Genomic DNA, 12,825 nt, shown 5'->3' on the forward strand with positions numbered 1-12,825 from the left:
CAAACTACAAGTTAAAATATTTGTTCCTAATACCTCTATGAATTATTAAAGAATTATGTCTATTGATGGATAATTTAAGTTCCTTAAAAATCGAGGTGGTAAACATTTAAGCAGGTGCATGGAGCAGAATTAATTTTCACTCAATCTAATTCCTTACATGTAATTTTGACTGCCTTGTATTTTGTAACAGATGTTACATAAAAATCAAAAGGGAGTGTTCTTTCTTCTAAGATGATGTATGGGGAAAGGTGAAAAGCAATGGCTTGACATCAAATAAGTCACAGAATCTAATTCTGTTCATGAGACAGTTGAGGCTGCTACAGTTCAAGTTATAAAATGTTAGCTTGGTTCCTTAGCATGTTCAGTATACAGTACATTAATAGAATACTATAAAAGAACTGCTGTTTTATGTGACTTCATAAATGAAGCTATTATTAAGAAGCTTGTGCCTTAATAAGCCATATACTTTTTAATTACATTTTAAAAGCTTTTATTTTTAAGTTTTTAAAAAACAAACGTCAAAATGTTTCCAAAATGTCCACAAGTAATATTTTTAACTGACAAAATATCTTTAGTTAAATGATTCCATATTAATATTTTCCTATCATGTGGTATTAAATCAGTATTACACCTATTTTTACAACAATAACAGCAAGCATTCTTATTATGTGTTCTTAGAACACGATTGAACATTATAGCTTTTTATGAAGTATATACATTTTATATAGTTAAAACAAGCACATCAAAACTTCCAAAATAACCACCATTAGTTACCAAGTTAAAGACTTTAATACATAAAATGTTTATGAAGATGGTGGAATATATACCAGTAAGGTACAGTATGAGATCATATGGTTATAAAGCCACTACAGTACAGTATGTGTGAAATAGTTTATCATAATCATAATTTAAATATAAATTACTCTTAATCCTAATTACTCTTTGCTAAAATTTGCATTAAGACACAATATAGATGATCTCGATGCAGATGTAAACCTGAAAAAAGCACATCGCGTTCACAACAAGTCACATTAGAATAATAATCTGTTTTTCATATATCAAACTGAGTCGATTTAAAGATAAAGTCGGAACTCTGAGATATAAAGTCGCAATTGTGAGATATAAAGTCGGAATTCTAAAATTCTAAGTTGCAATTGCGAGATACCATAGTGCATTTTTTTTTACTCCCTGGCGGAAGCAGACTTCCATAGTATATAGTCTTATAGTACTATGAACATTAAAACAAAACATATAGTTTGGATTTTAACACATAGAATATTTAACATACCTGCAATTTTTAATTCCATAATAAATTGAAATGGTAATGTGATAAACTTCTAAAAAGCTATTACTAAAAAACTTCACCTGAGCTTGGAACAATGCTCAATGATTTCTTAAAGACATTTTTCCCTGAAAAACCTATTTGTACAAATACCAGGTTAGTAATGTTGCATTTCTAATTTCAAAATGTTGCCCACGGTATGTAAAATCAATTACATTCTAATCGAAACATTTTAAATATTAACTTGCCAAAATCCTCCAATGATCAAATCACAGTTCTTACTTTTTTAGAAAAAAACATAATTACATTTGGAGAAGTGTACACTATGAAAGTGTAGACATTGGAGTTAATTACAATAAGGACAGTGAGGTGACACTCCGGGAAGAACAGTGATTTAGCAAAGCAGAAATGAGAATGTCTTCCTGGGAAGTGAAAGCAATCAGGAAACTCAAACACTCTTATGTATATAATTTATTCTAACTCATTAGCTTCTCCCAGTCATGTATTTTTCAATTAAACATACTGCATTTGTACTGTTTTTCTTTGGCCACAAGAAGTCACATGGGGTTACATCTTTCATCCTCTTCATACACTTGCAAATATATATTCTATATAATACCCCAGAGTACAAAAAATGTCTTTATCACATAAAATTCAATGATGAGATCCAGATGGGAGAAAGTTGGTAAATTCGGCTCCATAATTTGTAGCTGCTATGTTAAGTATGCATGGATAATTGGTTGCATTGACAAATGTCCTACTGTATCATTATAGTGTCAAAGCTGGGAGCTTATCAAAAAACGTCTCTAGCTACCAAAGCAGTTTTGTAATGTCAAATAGAGAAATCTGTTTTACACAGGTCTGTGCCAGCCTGAGTTTTTTTTTTTTGCCTTAGCAGTTTGACATGGTCAGTGATAGTCATTGTCAAATAATTATGATGTCAAGCCACCAAAACCTTGGAGACAAAGTACACAGTGCAACAACATTTAAGTTGCGTCACCATGTATGGTGATTGGTCATGCACTGTTATGTGAAGTGTATGTTACTGGATTACATATGGGCTACATAATGATATTTAGCTTGCTGTATTTCTGTAATGGACCGCAGAACAAACCGGATGGAGGCAGTGGTATATGTTGGATGAAGAATCCTAGCTAAGGGGTGGTGACGACAGACAGTAGCACTGCAGGAACAAGCAAGCAGAGAGGTAGGCAGAATGCACCTACGCAGCCCAACAGGCATGATGCAAAGATGAAAAGGCAGAAGTACAAAGGAGAAATCCATGTAGAATGGTCAAGCAGGCGAGAGAGCCCAAATGGCGGAGAGGGTCCAGGAAGTCAGGTGATCTAGGTCAAGCCAGAACAGAGTTTACAAACACAGGGAGATCCAGGAAGTGTGGTCAAAGAGACAAGAAGAGAAGTACAGCCAAGAAGAAACACAAACACTGGAGAGGAATAACAAGAGGAACAAGTGCCAAGTCACTGGTGTTAGTGCTAAGACCAAGGACTGCAATATTGGGAGAGTGAGAATAAGGATCCTTCTAGTAACAAGTTAAGTGCCATTTAATTACAGGCCAGTGGTACTGACAACCTGCCTGACCACACTGCCATAGGAACTGGATTGACTGATTTGGTAATTGACCACCAGCCATGGAGTTACAGCTGGAAACAACACTTACCCAAGCGTGAGCACTACTATTTCATATTATCAGTGCAATACTATAAGAGAAATATATTACTACAAATATAGTAACTATTAACTCCACAAATACACGATAAATAAAGTTAATAACACATTTCAAATTAAAATATTTAGAAATTAAAATGATACAATATTTCAAGATTTGACAATTAAAAAACATTTTTTGAAGGTAACTAATGGAAATGAAAAAAACTTAAATTCTGATGATATTTCCTTTTAGAATAACATAAAACACAATGAGCACCTGCACTGAGAGACCAGTTTTTAAGGCAGAAAGCACAGCCTTTGACTATGCAGTCATCCATGCTTGATGGACATTAAACATATGGCACTTGTATATCGAACACCGGGGTTCATGTTCACATGGATGAATACTGTAGTTCATTGTAGTTCATGTTTTTTAGCTGTAACAAGACTAACTACCCTTGCAAAACAAGGAAACAGCCACCATAAAATATGCAATATCTGCAAAATATTTAGAAAACTTTTTGAGAAATTTAGCATTATTTTTTTAAAATCTTTCTCATAAAAAACCTTAAATGAGATGACATTTATTTGGTTTTGCTAAACTTTTTCCAGTATGAGGAATTACCATATTATAGCTGTGCATGAAAGGAGGCTGTTTCAAGGAAGATTTAAGCTCATGAATACCCAGGACCTTATTGCTAACAGTTATTTTGTTGAAAACAATTTGTTCTTTAAGCTTCCTTATTTCCATCACCCAGACAACAGACTGATATCATTTTAAATTGCTAAGTAGTTAGGGGGAGATGAGTTTGATCGTTTTGTTATCTAGTAGTGTAGGTCTTGAAGAGTATATAGGAATTTTTGTCTACATAAATGAATGTTTCAGCTGGGTCACATCTAACATGGCCCCAATGTACTAGAGGGGAAATCAACACAGGTGAAGAAGCTTCTTCTAAACCACGTGTTAAGACTATCAACTTCAGCTTCCGACTGAAATGAAATATAAGTTGTTTTCATGTTACCTGTAAATATTCGTTGATTCTTTTTATCAATATTTTATTTATAAATACTTTAAGTCACCTAAACAGGCACCTTATTGTTTTGCATTATAATCTAAAGATGATAGTCGTAAAGTGGAAAAGCAATGTGAATTAAAAAAAACAAAAAACCTATATCACACTACAGTGCAGTTCAGAATGTATTCTGTCACTGTATTATATACTTGCTACAAAACATCTTCATAATACCTCACTGCCAATCTCAAATGTCATTGTAGCCTATTGGGTCACAAAAGAAGTCTTCAACTAGTACAAGAAGGAGAGGTACTTAAACTGACACATTTTGATGCATTATACCCATTCATGTAGGAAGATTGGCTTTCAGCAGGAAACAAAATAAAGTAAAAGCAATCACATTCCATAAATCAATAGGCAGCAATATTCAGTATAAATTTACTTTTCGGCTTTCCATCCTTGATAAATATCGTACAGATAGACAGGGATCTATAAAGCTACTATTAGGTAGTATAGCAATGTTACAGTATATAGCTATTGTATTATACCAAGTAAGACTCATAAATGATACTTTCATTTCCCTCTCAAACCAAGGATGTTTACATGTAAAGCTTGCATCACGTGTTGACCCTTTGTGATGAAAAGAGATATACTGTACAAGAGCAAGGAATTATTTAACCAAAAATTGAGGTCCTGCATCAAAAAAGATTGCAACCTCATTCACACAGTTGAAAAGCCTTTCAAAATTATATCAAAAATTGCTCCACTGACTGAACTGGAACTTGGCAGATTTCATCAATAATCAAATCTTTGTGTGGAGCTCAATTGTCAATGAAATTTGTTTTTATGTCTGCTTTGGGACATATACAGCCTTTAGAAAAAAAATGAATTTAAACATGCTAATTACAAAATAAAGTTTTGTGGGGAAAAAACAGACGTCAGTGGCAATTTTATAAATAGGCCATAAGTCATCTCCGTAATATCTAAAGTCATACAACTGTACATTATTTTTGCCACAAAAACAAAAAAGTGGTGTTCTCAAAAGAGAAAATCAAAAGGTAGCCATTTTACCGTCAAACACACTGACTAAAATAGACTGGGTTTCAATCAACGAAGTTGAGCGCAATATCTGCTAACTTTAGCTCACCACTTGCTCACACCATAATACACGAGGCTCCTGTGGAGACTGGGGAGGAAATGGTGGGACACAGAAGATGGATAAGGCATTCACCATGCTACTGATCTACAGCAGCTCCATGGGAGGATAATGTTTATCTGACAGTGGACAACACTTTACTGAAAATATAACAAATGAAAAGCAGTATATCATATCAAAGGTTCTTGTAAACACTCTGGGCCTTTCCTGAAATAAATTACTCAAGACAAATGTTTTTCAGGTCAGAGGATTAACTTCCGATGAGTCAGCAGGCTAGTTAATTTTATTGAGGTGCTCCTAGTGTGTGATGTCAGAGGAGAAAGGCCCATAAAATATTTGTACTGTGGCCCACAATAGTGAAATCTTGCCAATTTTCTTTCTTTCCTCAATACAGTATCCCACAAATCCTGATATTATGTTATTTAATAGATGCCCGTCTTCAGGCACACTCAAAACTGAAATTAACTCATTAAAAACAATGTTATTTCCTTTAATTAAAGTATATACAGTATAACATTTAAATCCACCTACCTCAGAATAACTGCGAATTGCATTGCAAAAAGCTTCATCTGCAACAATTTGCGTTTCTCCATTCAGAAAGGCCTGAAACCGTTCCTTGATTGTCAGCAGCTGTTGCTTGTTGAGCTGTAGAAAAGTAAATTTCAGAGTGTCACAAAAACATATTTTTCAAATTAGTTAATGCAGCCTTCATTTATAGGACTAACTGATGTTAAGGTTTTCTGTTCACAGCACGTAAGGAAACAATAAATAAACCGCCTTAATAGCAGCATTATTCTTTTCAAACTTCCAAAGTATACATCTTTCAAATATGCACCTGTATTTCTATCATTCTGCAATCTTAAATTAGCTGTGGTCACCAAGGTAACGCATTACACTTAAACAAGGGCTCCAACACACTGAACATGCCCCACGCTATGCCACAGCACCTAAAACCCATTTGTTTGTTAGAAATTAAAAAAGTCCACATTTATGTTTAAATACAAGGAGTACTTTTTTGCAAAACTGCAAGGGATAAGACCTTCAAAAAAAAATTAACAGGCACTATTTGTAAGTCTTTGATAAGTATAATTAAACCATACATTTTATTAACAGCAGAACAAATCTAACCTCAATACAACACACAAAAAGCTTTTCAACTAAAATTAATCACAACTAGTGATAGATGTAGAGTTGATGTTTGGAAAAGTCCAACATATTAAGTATAATTTAATACTGTTTGTAAATCCATAATTGCTTGCCAGTTATACCTTCTAAGATTCAATCATTCATCATAGCAAGTGGCGCTCTTATGTTCTGCTGAAATAATTGTAACACAGGAATGCGATATTTCTAGAACATCACAAATGCTGCAGACATACTGTACCTATTGAAGCCCTTTATCTTAAATTAGTCATGTATATGGAAATGGAACTCATATAGAGGAAGCATAGGATAGATTCTAACAACATATTTTTCTGTAGTAACAGAACAGCAAAATGGTTGTGGGGGAATTTAATTACAGTTTATATAAAGGTTATAGTTATATAGGTATATATACAAACATCTCAAACTTTGTATGATATATACTTTGTATATGATAATTACCGCACAATGTCTGAAGTAGTACAATAATTAAATTATTAAATTCATATTACAATTCCACTTGTCATACTGGGAATTACTTAACACAAGCTAACAGCTCCCCACATAAAAAACACTGCAAGATGAGTCTAGAGCAGGCATTTAAATTGCCATTTTGGAAACAAAAAACATTTTAAGACCTCACATTGAGGAATTCCATACTGAAAGGATGAGATACCTCGTGTTATTTCTCCTTTATATTTTCTCCTGTTGGAATTCTGCTCTTCTTTCAGTACATCTGCCTATAGAGGTGAACCTGATGCTTGACGTTTCCAGTGAAACTTAGCCTGTATGTTTTCCATAGATGGACAGCTGTGAGTTCGTGTCAGATGCTCCTGTGTTCGTAATACTTACATCACTTTATAACATGCATACAGTATATGACTCATCTGAATGTTCAAAGAGCTAATTTTTAAGAAAAATGCAATTTGCTTCATTGTATTTTTGCCATTGGCTAGTGTGACTAAAGTGCCAGACAGCAATTCTTTCGAGTGGTCTTTCGAGTGGTCACAAAATTAATACAAGTAGGCAAGGTACAAAAATAAAGTGGAAAACCAGTGAGTATTCATTTAGGTGTGCTTGTGCAAGGAATAATGTTTACAAAAAAGACAACTAAAGCAACAAAACTGTAGTGTCTCTATTCAATTCACGTCTAGGAATTTTAGGAATGACAGAGTTAATCAAACCAAACTGTGTTGCAGTACAGAGACAAGGTAACTTTACAAAAACAAAGATTACTGCTATACCATAAGTGTCAGGTTAAATACCCTAAGCTGCACACACAACTCTTCTTGATACACAGATAACATTCCGTCTACGACAGAAGTTAGTCAGGGTCTGTGACCTGACAAAATGGTGGAAGAGACTGAAATAATGATGAATAATTATTATTATAAATTAATAATGAAATAATGGGAAAAATGTTGTGACACTAATACAAAAAGCTAACAGAGACTCTTCTTTCTTAAAAAACTCAGGTAATTTAAGGTAGTGTAACATAACCAGGGGAAGGGTCATTCATAACAGGTGTAGCGGCGAGGCTTATTAATAAGAAAGAATTAAGTGTTCTGAGCCTTCCCAAATGAGGCCCCATTTCTCTGTTCATCTCTGTGGTGCAGCCACAGAGAAACTATTCATGCAAGATGTTTTCTTTTGATAAGGACAGCTCCCAAAGGGGGATGCACTTAGCTAAGCCTGGCTATCATGATCAATGGTCATCCATTGGCGCCTATCTGTCTAGGGAGTGCCAGTTGGACATCTGGACTGCATTACTAAGTGTCAGGACTAAGTGACTCATATCTCACCTTGATCAACCAATCAGGGACTGGTAGGGCCGAGTAACCCACGTGGGACTCTGATGCCCATGGAACTTTCAGCCAATCAACGAGCTGAAGTTCCTCCAGGTAAAAACAGGCAACACAGAGATTCAGATAGGACAAGATTCAGTAAGATTCTGGAGAGGATTCTGTGGACTGTTCTAAAGGGAATTCAAAGGAGAATTCCAGGGCAGGACGGCCCAGGAGCAGAAAGCTCCCAAGGGCAGGATATTCTCGCAGCGCGCCTCCTGACCATCCTGAGACTCAGCCCGGACAACCACGGAACGGCCAGTGTGTCCGAGTGCCAGAACTTTCCTTTGTTCTAAGAGTCTAGAGTGGAGGCTGCCAGAGAGTAACCAGCTGCAGTCCTCGTGAACAGGTCGGAAGTGTGGAAAGCTGAATCACTATTCAGAACTAGCTCTTCATCAGGAACGAACCGGTCCTCTTCCTGACTTGCTGGGACCCACAGTCATCTTTTCTCCTGTGCACAAACTGTGCTAGTTAAACAACACCAACTAGCCGGTCAGTGAGCATCAGCAGCGCACCGTCGCAAGCCGCACAGCACAGCCTGGCACCGAGCCAGAGAGCGCGGATTGGACAGCAACAAGCCTGCAACTGTTTCTTTGTGCCCGCAGGAGATCTGAATCCCCAGAAATTGGATGAGTATTCAACTTCAATGCATTACAGCTCGATAATTCAATTGTTATCCAAACCAGTTGATATCAATTTAATTCCTAAGAGTTATGTACTTGTTTGAGTATCTAATGTAGAAGTTATAACCAAGTTCATTTACGAAACGGTCTTAATGAATGATATACTGAACGTATGTCCTCTTGATATGTGTAACTCTTTGTAACTGACCGAATATACCTTTTGTATTCTGATAACCCTCTCGATAAGATCTGTTAAGTTTATATGCATATTCCATGTATTAATAAATGTATCCTCGTGTATTAGTACCTGTGTGTGCGCGTTGTTTGAGTTATGTCGCATGGTTGGATTCTAAAGCCACCAAAAGAATCAACTTTGTGATTTACTGCTACAATTAATAATTGTCTCAGTAAATGCCCAAACCCTACAGAACTGGTGCCTTCAGAGAGCCACTATGATTACATATTTGGCGTCCCTGAACCGGTTTTCCCTACACAGGTATTTTCGGAATGACCTACTTAAAATACTAGATATGGACATTGGCAAAATGGCTGCCAAAAAGACTCAGCTGACCGGTAAATGGAAAGGGTCTACCCTGAGAAACAATGAGACAGAGCTGAGCCGCATTCACCTTATCGGCTTCCGCCCTGTTCACTGCCTCCGGGGCACTTATATTTCGATTCCTGATGCGGCTCAGCTGTTTCTCAGGGTAGACCCTTTCCATTTACCGGTCAGCTGATTCTTTTTGGCAGCCATTTTGCCAAGGTCCATATCTATTATTTTAAGTAGGTCATTCCGAAAATCCCTGTTATGAATGACCCTTCCCCTGATTATGTTACAGCAGATAAAACTATTCTTACACTTTTCTACAAATCATTCATTGAAAGTGTCTTAACATACTCCTTCACTTGTTGGTTTGGCAACAAAAGTACCGGCAATTGTAATAAACTGGGTAAATTAGTGAATATAAATAGAAAAATAATCTGGAATAATCAAATCAACTTAAGAATCCTTTACAAACAGAGGGTGCCTAAGAAAGCCAAAAGCATCATGGAGTGTGTGTCTCATTCCCTCCAATGTGAATTCACACTTCTCCCAACTGGGAGACGCCTCTGTGCCCCCAGGTGTAAAACCAACAGACTCAGGAAATCTTTCATTCCCACTGCAATCTTAAACAATGCAAAGTAACTACCTTGCCTCTTGATTCATTTCTCCCATAACACTACTGTATTCTCTTCCCTTTTGATGATGTTTATTTGTCATTGTGTTGTGTTTGACTGTACCGTAAAACTAATTTCCCTTAGGGGACAATAAAGCTTGAATTGAACTGAATAAAAGACAACACTGTGGTTCTACAACAGGTAAGACAATTGCAAATAACAAGAACCATTATGTCAAAGAAATTACTAATATTGCTCACAATCACAATAATGAAAATATAAATACAAAATATAATTTTCCTCCTTTTATCTTTTGGGATGTTGATCATTATTGAACAGATAAATGGTTAAGGATCATGAAAGATGAGTTAGCACTATGTTCTGTCACATGTAGTTACCAGTTTTACTCCAGATTTAGAGGTGGCTTACCAAGTTTGTTTTAATATGAAGCTAGATTGAAAACAGCCGAAGTACAACTACACATGAACCAACATTTCAAGACAGCTGATGATAAAATAATGCAAAAGCAATAGCCAAAAAACAATTTTTTGAACATCGTGTAATATTTATGGGACTTCAGCCACAACATAATTTGTCTCATCTAACTAATGTCAGTGAAGTAGGTCACTTTAATGGAATTATAAATATGATGCCACTTCATTTATGAAGACTACACAAAAAATGTAATTCAAGAACGGAAAAGTAAAGCAAAGAATGAGTTTGGATACAAATCAAGCTTTCAGGATTTATCGACAGACAACTAGACAGAAATTTGATTCAAACATGACAGTTAATTTAGAGGCAGGAAATGTATTAATATATTGCTTCACTTTCTAATATTTCTATAGGTTTTATGTGAAATGTTTTATTCCACATAAAAAAATACAGCAATGGGCATGCAAATAGACAAATATCACTTCACAACAGTCAACTCCTTTTACTCATCACTTTTGCAGTGGTAACTAAATGGCACTGAATATTTAACCTAGGGCGTACTGTAATCAATCTTGCCAACTCTATGAATTAATTTCCCTGGGCGTGCAGCCAGGCACCAAAATGCTTTTTGTGTTGCCTCTGTGGATTTTATTACTCCTCAGTAGAGTGGGAAGTGACACTATTTGAAATCTACCGTGCAGGATATTCAGTGATAAGTAACCACATAATTAGGTGAATCTTTTGTATAACGTGGGAAATATTGAGGCAATTGAGGATTAAATTAACTTTGATTTTCCTCTGCAAAAAAAACATGATATCCATTTCCTCAAAATAATTCTGGCACCAATTCCATTAAGCGAGGCCTATTCTGACAACAAGTGTCTGCTGTTCTTCACTTTCTTAAGACATGACATGAACCATTTTGAAAAACATCTCTGTTACTCATAGTTAATGTCAGGCCTACATTGATGATATGGGCTTCAACTGAAATGTGAATATTGGGACAGCAGAGACAAATGCTATCACATTTCCAACAGATTTAGCTTTATGTATTTGTATTAGGTCAATAAGAAATAACTTTTTGAATTTCTAGCCAAAAATCTGATTTGATTTGTACCAGATTAATTTTCACACCCATGCAGTACAATACAGTATGATGTACAGTACATCTGTACTGTACATATATATTTAAAGATATTCAAATAACTTTAATCTTTCACTACACAGTGCTTTTCAAAAGTAAAGTTTTTACATGTTATTGAAGTCATGACACATTGAAGTAGCAATAAAATTTGGTATATCCCCAACCTACTCCAGAAATTCAAACCAAAAACTAAGAAAAAAGAGATGCAAACAGATAATTAATTTGAAAGAAAAATGGAAACGTCATGACTGCATAAGTATTCAAATCCTTTGCTGTGACAAACCAAATTAATTTAGGTGCATAAAATTACTTTACTGTGCTACACAATTACTTGAGAGATCTCCACCTGTATGCAATAATAGCATTTAAATGATTTCATAATAAACACACCAATCTCTGTAAAGTCCTTCAATCAGGTAGCGAATTTCAAGAGAAGATTCAACTATAAAGACCAAGGACCATTAAAAAAAACTCAGGGACAAAGTAGGATAAAGGAAAAAAGAACGGCATAAAATATTTCAAAGATCCTTAATCTTAATGATCCAGCATAGTAAAGATGATCATTAAGAAGAGGACAGCACCCGGACACTGCTTAGATCAGGTTGTCCCTCCAGAATGAGGAGCTGGAAACTGGTTAGGCATGCAATCTTGAGACCAAGAGCAAATTTAAGTTATAGAATTCAGAGTTGGAAGCAAATGTCCATGGTTCAGAAATATACAAGTCACTCCCAAAATGGGGATTGTATGAACTGAAAAAAAATCTGAAATCCCACATCAGGTTTGCAATAAAGCCGGTAAGTGATACCACAAACATACTGTGACAAAGATTTAGTGGGTATATAAGACAAACTGGAACTTTCTGATCTTATTGTAAAGCTTTACATATGACACAAACCCAAAATTATTTTTCTCATCTGCAGAAACTGGGAAGCTTGTCAAGACTGATGGGAACATAGAGCATAATACTGGCAAATCATAAGAGTAAAATTTGCTTCAGACCTAAAGTGGGACAAAAAATTACTTTTGAGCAGGTCAACCACACAAGCACAATGCCAATGTATATACTGATGCCCTCTGAGTAAGACTCATGTCTAATGAATTTAGTCAATTCAGCCATGCAAGCAGCTATAGTATATTGCCCTGAAACTCACACCTGGCAGGCCACTGGGTAAAGCTAAGTTGCTGTTGGAGAAGATGTTAGTGAGGCCAGTAGGGGGTGCTCACTCTGCATTCTGTGTGTGTCCTAATACCCCAGTTTAGTGACGGGGACACTATACTGTAAAAAGATACCATCCTTCAGATCAGATATAAAACCAAGTTTCTGACTCTCTGTAGTCATTAAAAATCCCAGGGTGTTTC

The 12,825-nt window shown here is 35.8% G+C and overlaps 1 protein-coding gene across 10 annotated transcripts in view; it reads right to left on the bottom strand.

Annotated features, from left to right (window-relative positions):
* cadps2 (Ca++-dependent secretion activator 2) overlaps positions 1-12,825 on the bottom strand; it is a 275,041-nt gene that overhangs the window by 211,844 nt on the left and 50,372 nt on the right. For all 10 annotated transcript variants that reach the window (XM_069192478.1, XM_069192475.1, XM_069192474.1 and 7 more), the window contains exon 2: positions 5,651-5,764. In XM_069192478.1, the coding sequence (XP_069048579.1) occupies positions 5,651-5,764 (114 nt within the window). The remainder of the gene's footprint in view (positions 1-5,650; positions 5,765-12,825) is intronic.

Source organism: Lepisosteus oculatus, chromosome 7 (assembly GCF_040954835.1).
Source record: "Lepisosteus oculatus isolate fLepOcu1 chromosome 7, fLepOcu1.hap2, whole genome shotgun sequence".
NCBI lineage: Eukaryota > Metazoa > Chordata > Actinopteri > Semionotiformes > Lepisosteidae > Lepisosteus > Lepisosteus oculatus.